Below are 22,388 nucleotides of genomic sequence, written 5' to 3' on the forward strand. Positions count from 1 at the left end.
AAACTAGGCTTTTATTAAAGGTTGATGTATTAAAAATACTTATGGAGTTTGTTTCTGCATATTTTACAAACTGCTACAAATTGCTATTTTAATAAAAAGATGTATTCACTTTGCTGTTTAATTGAAAAAAAACTATATGAAAAATCCTTCTTAGACTTTAGAGGTTCATTCTGTTAGTAGCTTCCGATGAATCATTTTTGTTTGCTTGTTTTGATGCACTTTATAAAATTCACTATATTTTTCTTTTTCACTTTGGCTACTGAGAAACTCAAAGTTATGTCAATATTAAGTTTTAGCAGTTTTCCTTAGAACTTTTGACATGACTATCTTATTCTCTTCTTAGCTTGGTTCATATTCTTTTACCCATGTTTAAATGGTCCTTTTACTATAAGCTATGTGAATTTTTTTTTTTTGCCAGGAGGAATGGCTTTATTGACTATTTCTCATTTATATCAAAGAACCATTAATCTAGTTGGAAGGAACATGGCGGCAGGGCTGCTGCTCTGCACAACTCTGTGGCACCCCCTGGAGTCAAATAATGTATTATGGTGACCAGCATCCCCAGGTGACCAGTAACACAGCTGCCCAGTTAGTATTCTGACCACTATTATCTGTGTAGAACAGAGTAAATAACTGTCTCTGTCACGGAGTTAGCAAGAGAGAGGGAGAAGGGGTTGGGTAGAGTTTGGACAGCATATCCACCTCTGGACCTGTGATGTTTCCCCAGTTTTCATGCACATACCAAATAAACATTTAAAAAAGTCCCACTATGTGCAGCACAGTAGGTTAAGGATAGAAATATGTATGAGAGATACATGGTCTCTGCTTTCCAAGAGTTAAAATCTAGTGGCTGAGACCAACATGTGTACAAGTACCTACAAACTGACGTGTCCAGGTCTACAAGGAAGTAAGGTGATAAGTAGACTGAAGAAAACAAAGGTATCCTAGGCTGAGGGCGCAGTCCGCATCCATAGATGAGAGACTATATTAGAGAAACAGTGTAGTGGAGTGCTGCATCAATGGAACAGTGGTGTCATTTGGGATAGAATAGTCACATATGTATGACCATGTATGTATATCACCAATCAATCTACAGATACAGTCAGTATGAATAATGTACAAATGCATATAAAAAATATGGGTAAATGCCTGCAGTAGGCTTTCCAATGGCCAAGAGAGAGGTGGTGTCCGAGAAGAAAATCAAGAGCTAAATAAGAAAGCCTCTTAAAGATGCTCTCTGGTCTTGACATTATAGAGTGAGCTGGTGTTTCATCATAAAGGTAACCTCGAAAAACTCAGGCAGGACACTGAGAACTCCGGTCCTAAAGGGACCTCTGCAGTGAGACATTAATATATAGAAATGCAGCACCTTTCCACCCAAAATAAAGATGAACATTGAGACTAGACAACAAATGATAAAGAATGTTACATTCTAGACAGAAAGCAGATAGATTTATCTTTATAAATTATGGGATTTTTTTTTAACCATGAGGTAGTTTTCCAAAGAAGGTACTAGCAAATATAGATTAACAAATAACATGTTAACTAGCAACCTTGTACTGTCACTGATGTCTGGAGTATGATAACCTTTATTTATTTCTGAGATAGAAAGACCTTAATTGAAGAGCTATGTTGGACAAGGTTGACAACTCAACTGGGTTTGGGCTTTTAGTCTGAAGGAAAGCTCAAGGATGAACATGTGCTTCAAGGCAGGGCAGCACCCCCAGCAGTGAGCGTGTTGAGGCGTGAACAGGCACCTGAAGGAGAGAGAGAGAGCCCTCAGAACTCCAGAGGCAGGTATCCTGTGTCAGGTAATCTCCCACCTGCTGGTGCTGCTGAGTCTCAGGCACAGGTATGAGGACAACCATGAGGCCTCCAGGGGCACGTGGGACTAAGGGAATTATTTTCATTATTTATCCCATTGCATTTCCTCCAATAGGAATCTGTGAGTATGTCATCCTGGTTGCTCATTTCTTAAACAAAAGGTCTTCCTGTGCCTTTTCACTAGAAAACACTCAGCCTAAGGCATTTCAACACCATGGCAAGCATCCTAATTTTTATGTTTGAATTTGAGTCCTGTTGATCTCTTTTGGTTTGTGTCTCTGCTCGCCACACTCAACTGCAGGAAAAAGTGATCCAGATCTTATTTACTTCTGAGTAGATCCTGGGCAATGTGAAGGCAGAGATACGGGCAAGAGAAATATTACCATAAAGAACTAATGAGAAGGGGATTGAGACTTGCCTGAGCTGAGAAAGGCTGTCCTTGGTTAACTGAGATGTGACAAAGTAAAAGTGAAATAAGAATGTTGATGTTTCATGGAACTCATCTCAAGACAACTACTCTGTCTCTAAGGAGTTATTTAACACTCAGTTTTGAAAATTTCATGTGGAAATGCCCTCTAATTCCAGATGGTCTGTGCCCAGTAGCAGGATAACTAGTGGGTTTTGTTCAGCCCTAGTAAGTGGGGTGCAGCCATCATGACAATGCCCTAACCCTTCATCTTTGTCTTCTCTGGCTTTGCTCAGGAAGAAACTTTATCTACAGAGCCGAGTTGGAAAGTCAACCTGTGTTTCTAAGAACAAGGAAGGATTTGTGTGTTTGTATGTCTGTGTGTGTGCAAAACACACTTGTATTGCTGCCTTTGTACAGACGATTACTGAAAGTGCAACTGGATATTAAGCCAATTTGCGCACCAACCTCTCATCAGATTCTTTCAAGAGCTTGCCCTCCTCGGCATCTGGGAAACTGTCCTGACCAGCAACCACTGTGTTGCTGCTGGAGGTGGTTCCTGTGGATGGGATTGGAAGGAAGACACTTAGGAAAAAATGCATGCCAAGGGGTCAAACTCAAGTCTCAAGTAATTCCAGGAAAGGATTGCCTGTAAAATCTCATGTTTGAAGGATGCCTTCTATCTTCTGAACAATCTCAGACATTCTAAACAAAGTCCACACCCACACCCCTGAAACGGGAGAATCCCAGACATCTGTTATGGGCAGACCAGCCTCCGGAACTTCCTATAAACTGAGGCTACCACATTCCTGGACCCTTTCTTCCTGGCCACGTAGGTAATTAGCTTATTTACAGTGGCCTGCCCTGCTGCTGTTGGCTGCTTTAGCATTTCTGGGTCCAGGCAGTATTGAACTAATGTGAGTGAAGCAAGTCCAAGTTTCTAGAGCTTCTGACCCCTAGGCTACTTACTGCTTGTCTGCAGGAATGCTGCTCTGGGAGCAGGATGTGGGGCAAACACAGGGCGTGGGAGACTAGGAGAGGAGAGAGATTTGAAGGCAGTCCTGATAGTAGATAAACTGAAGCGAAGCTGCCTTCAAGGAATTTGAGGAGGAGGTTATATATTTCATAAAAGGATGCTGACAGGCCAATTTATTGAAGGTGATAATAGAGTTGGGGGGAATTTTAGTCAACCCTGGGAGAACTTTCACCAAGGGAATCCCATAGATACAAGAAGGAGGGTCTGGAAATGAGATTCCTAAGTGATGGCAGTGCCTGCCTGGGATCAGCCTAAAGTATAAAGCTCCAGGCATATGAGCACTGGGTCACCGACTGTCAGTCATCCTTACAAAATCATTTCATTAATCTGACAGCACCCTTAAGAATCTCAGCTATTTTTAAGCCATCTTTCTGTTTTTTGAAAACTTATTTTCAATTACAGTTGACATTCAATATTATATTAGCTTCAGGTGTACAGCATAGTGCTTAGACATTTATATAACTTATGAAGTGGTCCCCTCAACAAGTCTAGTCCCCACCTGACTCCACACATAGTTATAATATTATTGACTATATTCCTTATGCTGTGCTTTACAACCCCATGACTATTTTATAACTGGCAATTTGTACTTCTTAATCCCTTCACCTGCCTCACCTCGCCCCCCAGGCCCCCTCCCACCTGGTGACCATCAGTTTGTTCTCTGTATCAATGTCTGTTTCTGTCCATCCATGTTGTCGCATTCAAGCCATCTCTTCAATGAATGCATATGCCAGAATAAGAAGTGACAACACATACTCATATCCTTTCAGTGCCCCACACAGAGGGATACCCAGAGACCCAGGAGGAGCTGTGCCCAGTAGCGCGGCCCTACCGGAGGCTGCGGCTGAGGCTTTGCTGCTGGCCGTGAAGCGGTAGAAGGGTGGGTTGTCACAGTGCTGGACGATGGGGTTCACGGGCTCCGTCTGCTGCAACTCGAAGAGCAGCTCTTCCATGGTTTGGATAGTGTTATTACGGCACAAGTATATTGTTACCTTTTTAATCTGAGAAGAAAAGAAACAGAGGGATGTTCTCCAGAGCCTCATCCACAGGAGTATTAGGTGGCTGGCCACAAAGATGGGAACCCACTCACTCCGAGGGCTTATCCCCCAGAGCTATGACCATGGTCGCCTGCCTTTGTGCCAGCCCGAGATGATCCTAGTGTTGGGGTTAAAATTCACCTTCTCCATGTGCATGTCCAATGGAACTGTGTGTCAAAGGCCTCACCTTTCCTAATGGCGGCTTTTATGAGAGTTACTTTTGGGGCTCAAGGAGTCTATCTAAAACCTGAAAACTTGCCATCTAAGGTCTTATCGTGAGGAAGAATTTTATTTATACAAACCCTGGGAAAAAACCCTGTTAGCTATTTTTGTTTAAAGAGGAATTCAGTCCCCCGCTAATTCTCTTTTCCCTTAGATACAAGTGATTTTGAGCTGTTTAGGTGGTTTTGCATTTTAAAAGGATTCTGGAGTAGTAAGGCTGTGCATTACTGGGGCCTCCAACTCCCACCTGAGGCAGGAGGCTGCAGAGAGGCCAACGGGGCTCCAAACAGCAGGCAGAGTGTCTCTCAGGAAGCTACCACACACCAGCACCAGTGACTCGGGGTTTTATAAAAGTTGTCGTTTCTGCTGATCATATCATGCTTAGCTACAAACAGTAAGTATCAGGCATCTTATATTACAGGGCTAAAGTTTACTGAAGGCAGCTTTCAGTAACTGTTAGAAAAGTATCCTCCCCTTAAGCCATGGGCTTCTGTGTGCAAAGGCTTGGCAAGGGGATGACAGAGGTGTCACTAGGACATTGTAGCCTGTTTCTCGGGGGGCAGCAGGGACCCTTTATGTAACACCTGGACAAGCTCATGGGAGATGAGTGTCACTGACATTTGATGTCTCTAGTTTACCTGGCTCAAAGAGCGCATTCTGACCTGGATTGCAGATGGAGCCACCCACAGGACCGATGACCACCAAGGGCCCGAGGGACACTTACATAGGGCAAGAGCAGGGTGTCACTGCTGACCCCACACAGGCTTATCAGGAACTGTAGGATGACCCGCAGGTTGTTGCTCCACTTCTCGTTGTTGGCTAGTGCATTCCAGGCATTTTCCATCTCCGGCCCAGGCACCTCATCCCCATACTGCAACAACCAAGAGCAAAACCGGCCCGGAGGCATGTGGGAAACACAAGGATGCAAAACATTGGACTGAAAGTCATTTTAAGGGTCACAGCCAACTCAAAGTCATAAGAAAGGGAAAATGTGACCATCAGTCCGAGAGATGCCACTTACAGCAATTTAAAATGCATGATACTTATTCGTGTGATAAAAAATGGCAGACTTATTATTTTTGAAACCATGGTAAAATGCACATAAAGTTTATTTCCTACACCGTTTTGAAGTATACAGTTGGGTGGCATGAAGGACATTCCCACTGTCCTGCAACCACCACCACCCATGCCCTAGTCATGTGGTTTTTAATGATAAACACAACTCTGCAGCCTGGGGTTGGGCGACTCGAGGGCTTTCTGGGATGAAGCAGCCGTGTTACAGAGGACGTACCTTGGCCGTCATGTACATGAGGTTATTGAGGACCAGGGAAGTGGCTTCCGGGGAGCCCCAGCCGTTCCCTCTCAGCCCCTGGGAGGCGATGGCTTCTCCTGCCTGGTCCTTGCTGTCGTCCTCTGGGCTGCTAGGGCTCGAGCCGGGGAGGAGGAGCCTGCTGTCCAGCAGTTCGATGTTGTGCAGCCAAGGCAGCAGGTAGGTAAGCATGACCTGACGCCCATTGGGGTGTGTCGTGGGGAACCGCTGACTCACCTCTAAAAAGAGGGGCAGTGACAGAGAGCCACGTGTTATCACATCGAAAAAAACTAAACGTCAACACCACTGACAGGTCACACGGGGCCCTCAGCTTCCAAAGCATGTTCAGGTGCAGCAGAACCCTAAAACCGAGGCCTGTCCTCAAGCCTGTCACTTCTGGTGCCCAGTGGGGGACAGTGAGAGCACAGTAGGGAAAGCACATGCTTGGAGAGCACAGGGGAGGGAGAGGCCTCCCAAGTTCAAATCCACTGCGGCAGGAAGAGGCCCGTTAGAGTGGACAAAGCAAGGGACTTGGGGGCACAGGACATATGATTAGACCCAGTCCCTCCTCATACTAGCTGCAAGAGACTATGGGTGGGCTACTTAACCTCTCCGTGCCTCAGTTTCCTCTTCTGTCAAACAGGGCTGCTAGGGTCCCACATTGGGCGCTATGTACAGAATATGCTCGAGTCAGTGCCTGTCATCCCACAGGCTCTTACTTAGTAAACAGTGGTAACAATGACTATTGTCTTTCCACTGCGCTGATATTTTACAGAGCACCTTCCACACACTATTAGCTCTTAAAAAGTGCGCTGTAAACCTCCAGGGACACTAGACCAGTGCGTGGACCCTCGCTCGTGATGTCCACTTGAAAGCCGCCAACCATGTGGGAGGTGCACTCAGTGCTGCACTTTGTTTTATGACATAAACGAATCAGGTGAAACTGCGTGTCCTGCCCAGTTGTTTCACCACGACTTTCTCGATAGTATTTTTCACATGACTTCACCACCAGCAGAACTTGAGTTTTATAATCTGATAAGAGTTTTTAGAATCTTTATATTCTATAGAATACCTTTCTATAGAAATAAAAGCCCAGCTTTATGTACAAGCTGGCAGCCCTGGCTCAGCCCCAGGGAAAGGCAAAAGCTTTGGGCTGATGCTCCTGTGAGCAGCCAGTGTGGAGGGCTCTCACGCAGGGAGCTTGCAGCTGCGAACAGCACGCGCGGATGCCAGGAAGCCCATCGGACCCCTGCCACCGCAGCTTTAACTGATTTGGCCCTCTTCCTAGAATTACAATGACAACCTTTTATTATGAAGAATAGAGTGTATTTAATGTCATGCCACAGTAATCAGGCAGTGTTAAGCTGTCAGGTTCTGCACAGGTCAAAATTTCTAAACTTTATGGATGTGATGACCAATGTTACAGACTTTGATGACACATATTCAGATCCTTATAAAATCAGAACAGCCATTTATTCCAACACACCGGGTGTGAGGCCCTGTGCTAGACACTGCAGAAAGAGATGGAAGCCTCAGTTCCTGGGCCTGGGAAGGATGCTTAGAGACAAGTCATGCCGACAGATGACTGGGGCAAGGTAGGAGGTGACAAGTGACACAGAGAGGCACACACAGTGTGCTTTGGGAGTTCGGTGGAGGGCAAGCACTTCTGGTTACAAAGATTCGAGGCAGTTTTATGGCAGTAAAAACAAGGGATCTATTATAACCACCTTATATTTTTTACATTATTTAACAAAGCTATCCATCATAAACTGAAATAGCCAAAAGGTTAATTCTTGAAGACAACTTAGGTCAAACCTGCTTGCAACTCATTATATGAGCTTCTTTTCTTGTTAAACTTGCCATACTATTTATTTCCTCTCTTCCCTCTCAGCTGATAAACTTGGCTTAAATCATACCCTGCTAGTCCTCCTGGAACCCAGCTTCTCTCCCTTTCCTGCTTTCTCAGCCAAGCCTCTGAGATCTGGCTTCTGCTGCCATGTTGCCATGGAAACTACTGCCAGTTACCAGTGAGTTGTGAAATCCAGAGGGTAACATTAGTCCTTGTCTGCTGGGGTCTCTCTCTTCCATTTGAAGTTGTGGACTGCTCACGCCCTCCTCCTAAGTCCTTTTTCTCCAGGTTCCCATGAACCCACGGTCCAGCCGTCCTTTGTCTCTGCAAATGCCTGCACGCCCTCGCTGCCTTGGCTTCTCCTTGGCCAGTCCTCGGAAGCTGGGTGTCCAGATCTCTCTCTCACTCTGTGCTCTCTCCCTTCATGACCTCATTTGTCTCCTTGGTTTAAAGTCCTTCTAGTCTTCTATCAGTTGCTAGTGCTGGCCTTCCTTTGACCCCAGTCTGTCTATACATGGGCTGTCTGGCACATGACTACACTTGGTCTCCCAGGCTGAGCTCCCACTTCCCGCCTGGTCCTAAACCTCTGATCCTGTCCTTTCTCTTTTGTTTGAAACTGGTCAGTGGCTTTCAAAGCCAAAGCAGCTTGCTCAGATGCCCTCCCTGTTCACAGGGTCCTATGGGGTTCCAAGGAGGACACAGAGACAACTGGCCCACCACCTCCTTGGGGAACCATACAAGTCCCTCCAGGATTGGACTCCTGCCTGCTTGTCTGTCCATGATTCCCCTGCACCCCTACATATATTATATTAGCCAAACTGACTACTACCTCATCTCTCAAGCACAACCTGTTATTTTATGCCTCTGGGCCAAAGGCATACACTATTTCCTTGGTCTGTAATGCTTACCTACTTCCCAACTGTAATGTCAGCTACTCATCTGCTTTGCAAATTTCTACTCTTCTTTCGATCTGTGGCTCAGACATCAACTCTGGGAAGTCTTTCCTGATATTCATGGCCCAATAATTGATCACTCCTTCAACTTCCATCTCATACACAGGATGTGCTTTTTTTTATTGCACTTCCTGTATTGTATCATAACATAAAATCTCACATATTTCTTTATTACTAGACTATGAACCTTCAATGGGAGAGACTGTTTCATCCACCACTCAGAGGACCCAAGCTCAGAGGTGGCACTCATCTCTTGGTTGAAGTGACTAGAAATCAATATTAGTTTTCCAAGAAGAGAATTAATTTATCAAAATGGCTTTTCTTGAGTCCCCTCACTGTTTCAGGCACAATGCAAGGACGTGCCTAACTCTGATAACTCTGTCTCAGACAGATGGAGAGGTTCTTCACAGTAGAAAAAGCTTTTAAATTAGATCTTAGGGAAGGTTGGGAGTTAGGAAAAGGGAGAGAAGGGTCATTTCCAGCAGAAAAACATTGGCTGGCTCTCTCAGGAGCATTTCCGATTAACAAAGTTTCAAAGTAACTATACTAATGAACGCATATTTTAATACAGTCATACTGAAGGGAGAGCATCAGTTAGCATTTGTGTTTTCAGCAGAACAGGGTCAACAGAAACAAGAATTTACAAAAGGCCTTGGCATGCTATTAAAAGGTTACATGTGACTGGAGTAGAGGGTTCTTGGGTGTAAAGCAAGTTTGGAAAAGGAGGAGTCCTACAGATGAAGGAGTTCCAATTTTATAGTACTGGCTTTGGAGAAAGACGTCTAGATTTAATTCTGACTTGGATGCTTCCTTGCTATATGGTCTTGAGCAAACTGCTGAACGTATCTAAGCCTCACCTTCTCATCTGTAAAATAGGAATGATGGTTACGGTGGTCGATGGGGGGTGGTGACAGTCCCCATGCCAGGACTGGCCTAATCACTTCACATTTATTAGCTCATTTCCATCCTCACACCCTAGGAGGTAGTTATTACTGCAGATAAGGCAACAGAGATAAAGGCTCTGTGACTTGCCTAAGCTCACATAGTACCTTGGAGAGGGGCTGACTTTGGTCCCTTGAATTCGTCTCCTTTTCCATGTTCATCACCACTGCCTTAGTCCAGATTCTCATCAGTCCCCCCACCCCTGTCCAAAGCTAGTGATGGCAGGGCCAGCCATGAACCCCGGCTGCCTGACTCCAGAGCTTCATTTCTAACCTCTACTAATGGGGCCAGAGGGTGAAATAAGTGAAATGTATATAAGTGCTTGGCATAGAGCTTGGCACATGTTATCAACTCAATAGATGGAAGCTGTTATTATTTTTAGGACAATTGGGCAGAGACGTTTGAGTTCATGTGAGTTGAAATGCTGTACGTATTTGGTTTTGCATGGTGGTGGATGGCAGTCGGGTGTCAGAGGCAGAGGTGTGGTGACTGATGAGGATTTGGAATAAGGCAGTGGTGATGCAGATGGAAAAGGAGATGAATTCAAGGGACCAAAGTCAGCCCTTCTGCAAGGTGTTATGTGAGCTTAGGCAAGATGTTAATTGGCAAATACAGTTCTTTAAAAAAATGGATTTTCACAAAAATTATTCATAAAGGTTACTTGCAACGATGTGCCAAATAACAAACTCTCAATAATTTATATACGTAGCCACATCAAAGCTACAAAACACCATCATGGTCACCACCAACAAACAACTTGCAGCAGTTACATGTATTAGAAGTTATACCACCCATACTTAACTTCTTTGGGAAATTTTACATAGATAATGTATGTAGAAATATGATTAATCTAAGCACCTTTGCATCTGTCCTATGTTTATTTACACCTACAATATTGTAGATAAACACATTTTTTTGTTTGTTTTTACATTTAAGGATATTCTAGAATTTGCTTTTATATGTAACTGGACTTAGCCCACAGCAATTTTGGTCTACAATTTTAACACCAATAATTGTGACTCCAAAGTGACACTAGAATGTAAAAAGCAAGATTAATTAGAGCAGAAGTGATCACATGTGTCATCACTGACAGTTGCGTGGTACCTGAGAAGAGCGGGAGAGTGAGCTCAGGGTACATCCTAGCCAGTTCACATGACAAGAGGGCTAGTGACACGCTGTAGAGGGGTGGCAGTGGGCCATGGGTTCCGTAGAGAATACTGCCAGGTCTTTGCTCAGCTACTTTCTTTGAGTAAACAAAAAGCTTTGCTTCAAGGATCTATAAAGAGGTAGGAAAGTAAGAAATGGTATGAGAAAAACATAGCTGGCTCTCTCAGGAGCACTTCTATTTAATAAAGGCTCAAAGTAACCATAATAATGAATGTATATTTTAATATAGTCATATTCAAGGGAGAGCATCAGCACCTATGTTTACAGTGATATGCAGAAAATAAACACATTTCAATAAACACCAACCCAGTGATCACCACCCCCATTTCTACTTTCTGTGCCCAAGGATGGAAGTTTCTATAACAGCAAATGGTACATGCCTGCATGAGCTGCATGGAGATTTCATAGGTCTCCCTGTTGGTGTCAGAGGCCTTGAATAGAACAAGGTTTAGCAATGTCACTATGTCGAAGGGATAGTTCCTAAAAAAAAAAAAAATTCCAGAGTTTATAAGACTGCCTGGGTAATAATTTTCATAGATCATTACCTCTCAAAATTCTCGATGGCACACTAACCTAAGTCACACTTACTGATGACATTCCCATGCCCATGCCCACTGGGCAATTTCCCCCCATGTTCTTTTATTGTTTATTAGTAGATAAAGGGAAATAGCTCTATTTTTGTTTAAAATTGAATATTGTCATGCCAGTTGAAATGAACACAAAAATATCTAATGCACATCAATATTTTTTTTTAGTGCATATCGATTTTAATGAAAAGCAAATATAAGTAGAAAGGACAGCATTTAGATGATACGTCTAAATTTTTCCATAGCTCACTGACTTAATATTTTCATTGAATTCATTTTACATTTATTAAGTACCAGCTGTATACCAGAACAACTGCAAAGTGCTTATGCTACTAAGTGAGTAAGGCTGGCCCATCCCCAAAGCCGGCTTGCAGTCTAGTTCCGATGAGAGCTATGATGGGAGCAGCCACAGTATGTGGCAGACCCCACAAGGGACACCTAAGCCAGTGCTGGCTCAGGAACGGCTTTCCAAGGGGGAGACCTCAGCCAGGCCATGGAAAGGGGAGTGTGGGCGTGTTCTGGGTAGAGAGAACAGCGTTTTAAAGGATTACAAGAAAAAGACAGAATCTCTGAGTGAAAGAAATACCTAGAGGACTAGAAGGAGATGGGTGGTGGGTGCATTCAGAAGATGACCGGCCTATGGACTTCATCCTAAAAGTTACGACAATCCTACAGGATTTGCAGTGGGCAGTGAGGAAATGACATTTGGATTTGAAGACTCACTCTGGCTGCTGTGTGGAGAATAGGGGGTCAACAGTGGGAGCTGTGACAATAATCCAGATGGGACTGATGAGGGCCTTGATTGGGGCAGGGACAGTAGGAACAGATCTGAGAAACACCAAGGAGAAAAAGTCAGCAGGATTTGGTAACTGATTGTATCTGTGGGATGGAAGCCAGGGGAGAACAGATTACATGGCATTAGTGGTATAATCAAATGGAATATGGAGATCAAAACCACCTTTTTCTTGCTATATAATACTCTTTAAAGATGACATCTTTTTACCGTATACATTTTCTTAGTCTATAGTGGAAAAGAGGTCATAAGTAGAAACTTGGTGAGATAAACAATTGGACAACTTATGTGTAGAAGGTGAGTGACAGATTTATTTTGAGGCAAGCTTTAGAAAGCAGAAGGTAGTTTGGAGGTGAAAAAACGTATTAATTGTTTATCCTTTAGTGATTCTACATAATTACACTGTCTAGAAGTTCTGTTTTATAACTTTCACCCTTCTAGAAAGGTACAATCCTACTAAGCAAAGAAGTCGATCTTACAGTAAGCTTATGAGAGGTTAGAGTGAGAATTGGTTAGACACATGAAAAAGGACTCTCAGTTTTCATTTTCTGTATTACTCAAATTTAATTTTTTGATATTAGTAATATATGAGTACACTTTGCTTTTCAAAGAAACACGTGATGATGGAGGACCCACTCTAAAGATGGTTCACTAGCATGGCTGGTGGGTCGGTGCTGGCTGTAGGTAGGTGTACCTCCTTCTCTCCTCCAACTGTTGTTTCGTACCCTAGAGGCAACCCAACCACTGTCAACATTTCGGTGTGTGTCCCAGCCCTTTACTACGTGTATATAAAAAGGTATGCATCTGAGTGCCTCTCCCCCAACACATGGGATTTTAAACATAAATGTGATCATATGACCTACATGCAGTGTCTGGAGATTAGACTGTTCCCTGAGCAATGATCTGCACAGCATGCCAGTGTGGACATGTGCCACCTGGACCCCCTCAGGGCCCTGGCACTCGATCTTCCCACTGAAGAGCAGGAGGCTCATCATGCTGGCGGAACCCCTCTCTGGGAACTGCCTTCAGCCTGTATGTGCGAAGGCCAAGGCCAAGGCCAAGGCCAGGCCCATCCCCAGCAGCAGCCCCTGTGGGACTGGCTGAAGTGTCCGTTCCTCTGCCCAGTCCTGCTTCTTCCTGCACTCCCCATAGGTGCTGACCCATGGGCTTCACTAATATAATACATTCCCTGCTCTCAAATCTCCATCTCTGAAGCTGTTTCCTGGGGAACCCAACCTCTGCTATTCCACTTGTTCACTATTATAATGCCACAAACTCCATGTGCAAGTATTTCTTCGGAACAGATTCCTAGAGGAGATCATGTGGGGTCAAAGGGCACATTTAAAATTTTGCTGGATACTGCCCTATTGCTCTCCAAAATGGCTTTAACATTTTGCACTCCCAAGTGACTACTTTTCTAGATGTTTTATTTTTAAATGAACAAAAAGCATGAGGTTGATGCATCAGATGGGGAATCAGTGGTGACAGGTGATGGTGGTGAAGAGGAGGGGAAGACTGGGTGACATTCATGTCACGATGTGCTTACTTTGTGCCAGTCACTGTGCCAAGGCCTTCACTCAGATTTGTGATCTACTCATCACCAGCATGTGGGATGCAGGGAAGTTAGGCACTTGCCCAAGGCCCCGTGGGAGTAGGAAGCCTAGACTGAATCCTGGATATGTCTGACTCGAAAGCACCTGGGGAGCCAAAGTCTACTTTAGAATTCTTACAAATTGCAGGATCTACAAACAAATATTGCCAATTGTGAAAGCAGAAAAGACATGTCCTTCTGAGCCCCACAGTGGCAGAGGTGCCCTACCTACATCTCTGTCTCAGCCACTGGGATTTAATTCATATATATTAATACAGAGGAGAACACTGGAAAACACTGCTGGATCACCAGGGATTTACAGGCCGGAAAAGGACAGGCAGAGCATCTCTCTCACATGGGGCCGTGCACTTGACCATGAAACAAGGGCATTCCATTAGCTGCCTAAGATTGAGCTATGGAATTTATACGAAACAACACTGAGAGGAGGAGTAAAACAGATACAGTAAATGAAGGAAACCCAGAGAAGGAAGAACGAGAAAGACCTCAAATGAGCAAGAGAGCACAAATAAATAATCTGAACTCAGCTGTGTAAAATAGGCTTAAGATGAAATTTTACACCTTTCAGCATTTAATTATTCAACATATGCAGTGGAGGGTAAAAGGTGAATAAAGGTGGCTGTGATCACACAGAATAACAATCAAATGGTAAAATAATTGTGAAAGGTTGGTATGATGCAGAAAGCACACAAGAAATAAAACTCCTTTTCAATCTAAAAGAGAGAGAAGATTTTGAAGAATTTGGGAAATACCCACTAGCTCCGGTTTCTTTAAGACCAAACAACAAAGCTCAGGATAACTTTAACGCATTCTGAAAAGAGTTTACTAGTTGGTAAAGGGGATTACTTTGTAGCTTTTTGCCTCCAATAACTAGTGGATAATAACAGTATTTATGGGGTGCCCACTAGGTGCTAGGCCTCAGATCAAGAGACTGGTTTTCCTTAATCTTTACCCTAACCCCATTATCACCCCCATTTTACCGATGAGTAAGCATCTGTAGTAACTTGCTGAAGAGCACACAGGTTGATTAGAGACAGGGCTAGAATTCAAGCTCAGGATAGTAAGTTCCCAAGGCCCAAATTCCCATGCTCCCTGCTTTCCTGCAATTCTCCAGCTGGCCAACTGGACCAACTGAGGCCACACGCCACCAGGTAAGGGACTCATGAGTCATAAGCTTCATGTGTCTTCCTTAGGAATAGACAAATGCTATTCCCTTAGGAAATGTGGGGCATTCACTTTTCAGAATTCAAGTTTGTTGGGCCTGGTTTAAACTAGGAAAGATTTATAGAGAGCTAACTTAAGGCAAAACAAACATACAAACAACAACAAAAATAAAACATCTCAAAATTCTTTAAAACTTAAAACTTTGATTTTATATGTAATTCTGAAACATCTATTAAACATATTTTAGTAGTATTTTGGAGGGTAAGAGTAGAAAGAAGGGAATTCTTAAGTATTTAATTAAATGTGAAGGGAATTCTGTTGTTAGTGATTGGAAATGGCCTATACTTAATATAGAACATACTGTTTACCTTGATTTATAACCTTGGAAAGCCATTTAATCTCTTTCTCAAATTCCTTATCTGTTCCATACCGATACAATTTCAAGTTGAGAGGAAAGTTAATAAGAACACATACAGAAGCCAAATAGTTATTTAAACTAATGCTGTCTAACAGGCGAGCTATTTTCTTTTGTGCTAAATTATAGTGCCAAGTTGCATTCAGTAGCTTTTAATCAAATATAAAACAAATTTTATGAAAAATTCTTCAAAATGAATATTACCAGTTGCACCATCACTTTCTACTTTTATCCTCACTTCTTCTGGTCCTATTCTAGTTCAACTCTGACTTGCAAATCTCCCAATATCACCAGAGTCATATCATAGTTATAGTTATAGATTTGACTGGAGACCATAAAGTTCACAAATCTCTCTCTCTCTCTCTCTCTCTCTCTCTCTCTCTCTTCTTCTTCTTCTTCTTCTTCTTCTTCTCCCTCTCTCTCTCCCCCCCTCTCTCTCCATTATACAAACAAAAGAAACCAAAACCAAGAATGTAAAGACCCATTTTTCCCCATTATCACAGATGATGAATATAGGGATTGATATATTAACTAGGCAAAAACGGCTGATTTCATGTTTTAAAACTAAATGTAGAAAATTTTAATCAACAACATTTTAAAAAATGTTCAATCTTTTAGGTATTTTCAAGTCAATTATAACTGGTTCCTTAGTAAAAGAATCTGCTTACAAACTGTCCTATTCCTATAAAATAAATCCAGCTTATGCTCATTCCTATTGGAAAAAGGAGGCAGCAATTACTTCCAAGAAGGATTCTTCACTTTGGAAAATGAATGTCACAGGAGTGACTATACAGATAACTTATGTGAGAAATTTAAAATATGATCCAGGGCCGGCCGAGTGGCGCGTTGGTTAATAGCTGGCTTGGGATGCCAGAGGGCCCCGGTTTGGATCCCACATATGAGGGCCAGTGACACTGCCCTCTACAGCTAAGATGCTGAACAACAGCTCAACCTGGAGCTGGGCTGCCTTGAGTCGCCAGCGACGGCGTAGGCTGCAGTCCCCTGCTGCAGTGGGCTGCCATAAGCTACCGTGTGTAGCCAGCAGCCAGCGTGAGCGGCCAGCAGCCGCAGTGAGCAGCCGTCCAGAAGCCGGCGACTGATCTGCCTCGCCCGGAGAAGAGTGTAATGATGGTGCCAACTTGGGCCAGTGATGCAATGCCCTCCACAACTAGACTGAAGAACAAAAAGACAGCAACTTGTCTGTGACCCTTCCCCCAATTCCCCAATAAAAATATTTAAAAAAAAAAAGATCCAGTTTGTGTATGACTTTTCAGGAACATATGATTTGATAAGATTTAGGTGTCTTTCAGAAGCAAACATGCAGGAAACAAAGGAAAAGCTAAAATACCAGAATTTCTTTTGAAAAACAGTACTGAAAACATAAGTTCCGAGGCTAGTCTAGACTACACAGTCTGAAGATTTATGGGAAAAGAGAGCAAATTTGGGCCACAACTGACCGTTTAAATTTTGCATGTGCCCTGTGGTGAGAAATGACAGAGTGGTCATCCCACAGGTCACGGCCATAGCACTGCCTGGCTTGCTAACCTTCCTTCAGAAAAGATGAGTGCCATGAATTTAACTTGAAATGCCATATTTGTCTAAGAAACCAAAACAGTTTAGGATGATATCTTTAAAAAAATCTACTCTAAATATAGATGGTTTCCAATTTTTGTGACTGGAGATATTACTGAAATTGAGACTATTCTGCTAAATTCTCAAAGCATTTATTTGTGCTCCCTAAGGAATAATACCTAGAATTAGTCAGAGGAATACAGTGTAACATTTTATGAGATGACCATGCAACAAAATAAATTTGGCTAGAACAGTTCAAAGCAAGTTCACTAGGAGAAGGGCAGAGAAGAGAGAAAACTTTTATTATTCTTATTTTTGTCAATGGAATCTATGGTCCAAGTCATAAATTTTAAGTATATTTTTCAAAATCCAAGTGTCATATGAACAGACATTTATTCTGTTATGTCAAAATATTTGAAAAAAATTTAAAAAATAACACTGGAGAAAGGGATTTTTGCAAAAAATGTCATTTTGGTAATATCCTACAGGTCTAAATATTCTTTCATAATGCTAACATCAAGAAATAAAGTGCTGGAAAAAATGAGAGTTTAGATTATATTCATCTGCCATAACTTTTATGGAGATTAAAGTACATAATAAAAATTCTACTGCTAAGATTATGGAAAATGAAAGCTTTAGACATGAAATATTATCTACCATCTTCAAAAAAGAAAGATACAAATTTTAAAGACAAACTTGTCTCTAAATAGCATGTTCATTTTACATTTATTGAAAGTAGATGTCTTCTAAAATTCTGTTCTTGTTAATTCAGAACAATAATGGCTGGAATTTAAAGCTAATTCACTTTTATTCCCTTGTTCCGGTAGCTCAAGACAGCCATTTAAAATGCAACATTTAATTAAAACAGAAAAATTAACAGTCTCTATGAGTCTTTTCAAAGATAAACTTCAGCTGCCTTGTTTCGAGTTGTAATACGTAAGCTTTTTGTTGGGAAAAGTTAGTGCAGTTTGGGAATCCTCATAAACCCTCGTACCTTAGCTATGAAATTATTAATGCAGAATGACTAAACTGAGTGACTAATTTATGTAACAAGGGTAGTGGTTTTCAAAGTGTAATCTGTGGGACCCAAGGTGACTCATTTTCTTTCTTTTCCTTCCTTCCTGAAGTTTTGAACAAGGTGGATTTAACATTTTTAGGCTGCTTTTTGGGTTTAGTTTGGTGTCAAGATGGGCGAAGGGCTTAAAGTTCACACCTGTCACAAACATTTCTAGAAATTCATTTAATTTATCTTCTTGGTCTCTTACAAATCCGCTCTAATGTTTCACTATGACTCTCCAGGCAATGAAAAAGAAGAGTCCTATAACAACAAACCACTCTCTTGGTAGAATACAAAAAATCAACGCAGCTGCACACTTACAGAGAGTGGTCTACCTGCTGGAGAAACAGAGGCCATTTTGTATTTCCATAGAATTTACTCTGCTCGGATAATGGCAAAAACAGTCGGCTCTCAATGATTCATATCATAAAGAGCAATGTTAGTTGTACTTGCCCCTGACCAGTACCCCCCCACTTACAAGAAACCATACCTGCTTCCACACACAGTTGCTATGGCTTTGAAGCAGCCAGATGCAAGTTGGTAGGAACCTGTGTAGCATCGGTCAATGGCCCAATTGAAGAGATTTATTTGGTCGGGATTAAGTTCCAAGAGCAAGACGACAACTTCACAGCCAAGTTGATGAACCTGAATACACAGAGAAAACCATTTATTTATGTTTAATGAGAGGCTATTCTAGGGAAAGACACAACATCAAGCTTAGCCAGTAGTCAATGGGGTAAAATGAAAGTGGAGAATGAGTATTCATCTGGATTAATTTTTATTCCCTGTGTTCCTCTTTAAGAGGCACAACATTGCAACTGAAATTGAAAAGTATGAACGAAGTTGGACGTTATGTAAATCTGTCATACAAAATATAGGAGGCTATATTCCCCTCAGGAAATAACATTTTCCTACCTTCTCCTGAAGTCACCTACTGTCCTGCCGTTGCAACCAGGTGGAGAAAGAAAGGTTCTGATTTTTAAAAAAATTTTTTATTCAGGTTATGGGCCCAGTTGGGAGTGATATTCTAATTGAATGGTCAAACATCATCAGCCCAAGGGGCCTAAATAAAAGCTAATGATACTATTGTAAAGGACTTAAAAATAGCATTTCATTAAAAAGTTAGACTTGAAAGAAAATCAGCAAGATTTTATTGTGCTTTAGAAGCTTCCTACTGAAGCATAAAATAGGTAGTTTGTGATTCATAAGTAAATTATGTGTTATCTTAATTGAGCACACTAGTTTGAACACCAAAAAGTAAAAAACCACGGATTACCAGAACCATTAAAGTGTCTTATGCATTTTCTTTTTTTTAAGTTCTTTCTTATTTATTTATTTATTTATTTATTATTAGTTTCAGGTGTACAAAACATAGTAATTAGACAGTTACACCCCTCACTCAATGATAACCCCAGCAAGTTTACTATCCATCTGACATCATACACAGCTATTAAAGTACCATTGACTATACTCCCTATGCTGTATTTTATATCCCATGACTATATATTTTAATTATACCTGATATTCAATATTATTTTATTAATATTTTAGGTGTACTGCACATAGTTAGGCATTTATATAATCTATGAAGTGACCCCCTGATAAGCCTAGTACCCATCTGACACCATAATACATTGAAGCAATCACAGTGACAGACAGAATGAAGAAACAAAGAAACATGCCCATGTAAAAGATCAGAAGAAACCTCTAGAAATGGAACTAAATAAAACAGAGATATCCAATCTTTCAGAGACAGAGTTTAGAACACTGATGATAAGAATGTTTAAGAAACTTAGTGAGGACATAAAGACAGATAGAGAAATCATAAAAAACAACCAGTTAGAACTAAAGAATACAATAACTGAAATGAAGAACACACTTGAAGGAATCACCAGTAGATTAGATGAAGCAGAGGATCGGATCAGTGATTTAGAAGACAATATAACAGAAATCACCCAGTTGGAACAACAAAAAGAAAAAAGAATTAAAAACAATGAAAATAGTTTAAGAGACCTGTGGGACAACATCAAGCACAACAACATTCGCATCATATGAATACCAGAAGGAGAAGAGAAGAAGCAAGGGATTGAGAATATATTTGAAAAAATAATGACTGAGAACTGCCTTACCCTGGTGAAGGAAATCGACATACAAGCCCAGGAAGTGCAGAGAATTCCAAACAAACTGAACCCAAACAGGTCCACACCAAGACACATCATAGTAAAAATGGCAAAGGTTAAAGACAAAGACAGGATCCTTAAAGCAGCAAGAGAAAGACAGCAGGTTACATACAAAGGAACTCCTATAAGACTAACAGCTGACTTTTCTACAGAAACTGCAGGCCACAAGGGAGTGGCAGGAAATATTCAAAGTGATGCAAAATAAAAGCCTACAACCAAGATTGCTCTACTCAGCATGGCTATCACTTAAAATTGAAGAAGAGATAAAGAGCTTCTCAGAAAAGAATAAGCTTAAGAAATGCATTACCACCAAGCCAGCATTGCAGGAAATGTTAAAAGGGCTTTTTTAAACAGAATAAAGGGGAAAACAAGCTAACCCAGGAAGATCAGATATACAAAGAGCAAAATGGCAATAAATATGCACCTATCAATAATCACTTTAAATGTGAGTGGGCTGCATGCTTCAATCAAAAGACATAGAATGGCTGAGTGGATAAGAAAACAGGACCCATGCATATGCTGTTTACAAGAGACTCATTTCAGATCAAAAGACACACACAGACTGAAAGTAAAGGGATGGAATCAGATATTTCATGCAAATGGAAATGAGAAAAAAGTAGGAGTAGCAATACTTATTTCAGAAAAAATAGACTTTAAAATGAAGACTACAATAAAAGACAAAGAAGGACACTTCATAATAATAAAAGGATTGATTCAACAAAAGTACATAACCCTAGTAAACATCTATGCACCCAACACAGGTGCTCCTAAATATATAAAACAGATTTGACAGACATAAAGACAGAGATCAACAGTAACACTATCGTAGTAGGAGACTTTAACACCCCTTTGTCACCAATGGACAGATCCACCAGACAGAAAATCAACACGGAAACAGTGGCCTCAAATGACACTTTAGACCAGCTGGATTTAATTGATATTTTTAGAGCATTTCACCCCAAAGCAACAGAATATACATTCATCTCAAGTGCATATGGAACATTTTCCAAGATAGACCACGTGTTAGGAAACAAAACAAGTCTCAATAAATTTAAGAAGACTGAAATCAAATCAAGTGTCTTCTCTGACCACAATGCTATGGAACCAGAAATCAATTATAAGAAGAAACCTGGAAAGCACACAAATACATGGAGACTGAATAATATGCTACTAAATAGCGAGTGGGTCAAAACTGAGATCAAGGAAGAAATCAAAAGCTATCTCAAGACAAACGAAAATGAAAACACAACGACCCAAAGTCTATGGGATGCAGCAAAAGCAGTCCTAAGAGGAAAATTCATAGCAATGCAAGCCTATCTAAAGAAACAAGAACAATCTCATATCAACAGACTATCTTTACACCTAAGGGAACTGGAGAAAGAACAGCAAAACAAGCTCAAAGGAGTACAAAGAAGGAAATAATAAAGACCAGAGGAGAAATAAATGAAATAGAGACCAAAATAAATAAATAAATAAATAAATAAATAAATAAATAAATAAATACAAAAGGTCAATAAAACCAAGAGCTCATTTTTTGAAAAAATAAACATAATCGACAAACCCTTAGCCAGACTCACCAAGAAAAAGAGTGAGAGAGAGACCTAAATTAAAAAAATCAGAAATGAAAGAGGAGAAGTGACAACAGATTCCACAGAAATACAGAAACCTGTAAGAAAATACTATGAGCAACTATATGCAAACAAATTTGACATTCTGGAAAAAATGGATACATTTCTAAAAGCATATAATCTACTAAGTCTGAACCAGGAAGAAACAGAAACTCTGAACAGACTGATTCCTACCAAAGAAATTGAATCAGTAATCAACACGCTTCCAACAAACAAAAGTCCTGGACCAGATGGCTTCACAGGTGAATTTTACAAAACATTCAAAAAAGAATTAATACCTATTCTCTTCAAACTATCCCAAAAAGTACAGAAGTAGGGAAAGCTCCCAAACACATTTTATGAGGCCACTATTACTCTGATCCCAAAATCAGACAAAGATATCAAAAAAAAAGAAAATTACAGGCTGATATCCCTAATGAACATAGATGCAAAAATCCTCAACAAAATACTAGCAAACAGAAATCAGCATCACATTCAAAAGATCATACACCAGGGCTGGCCAAGTGGTACAATGGTTAAGAATTGGCTTGGGATGCCAGAGGGCCCTGGTTTGGATCCCACATATGAGGGCCAGTGACACTGCCCTCTACAGCTAAGATGCTGAACAACAGCTCAACCTGGAGCTGGGCTGCCGTGAG

General features: G+C 41.3%; 1 protein-coding gene across 10 annotated transcripts in view; it reads right to left on the bottom strand.

Annotated features, from left to right (window-relative positions):
• The window catches only part of FRY (FRY microtubule binding protein), a 456,767-nt gene that overhangs the window by 89,869 nt on the left and 344,510 nt on the right, over positions 1–22,388 (bottom strand). For all 10 annotated transcript variants that reach the window (XM_019652358.1, XM_019652349.1, XM_019652352.1 and 7 more), the window contains 7 exons: positions 18,433–18,587; positions 11,126–11,225; positions 10,683–10,854; positions 5,817–6,073; positions 5,250–5,396; positions 4,099–4,267; positions 2,699–2,789 (listed from right to left, as the gene is read on the bottom strand). In XM_019652358.1, the coding sequence (XP_019507903.1) occupies positions 2,699–2,789; positions 4,099–4,267; positions 5,250–5,396; positions 5,817–6,073; positions 10,683–10,854; positions 11,126–11,225; positions 18,433–18,587 (1,091 nt within the window). The remainder of the gene's footprint in view (positions 1–2,698; positions 2,790–4,098; positions 4,268–5,249; positions 5,397–5,816; positions 6,074–10,682; positions 10,855–11,125; positions 11,226–18,432; positions 18,588–22,388) is intronic.

Source organism: Hipposideros armiger, unplaced genomic scaffold (assembly GCF_001890085.2).
Source record: "Hipposideros armiger isolate ML-2016 unplaced genomic scaffold, ASM189008v1 scaffold_178, whole genome shotgun sequence".
Classification (NCBI taxonomy): domain Eukaryota; kingdom Metazoa; phylum Chordata; class Mammalia; order Chiroptera; family Hipposideridae; genus Hipposideros; species Hipposideros armiger.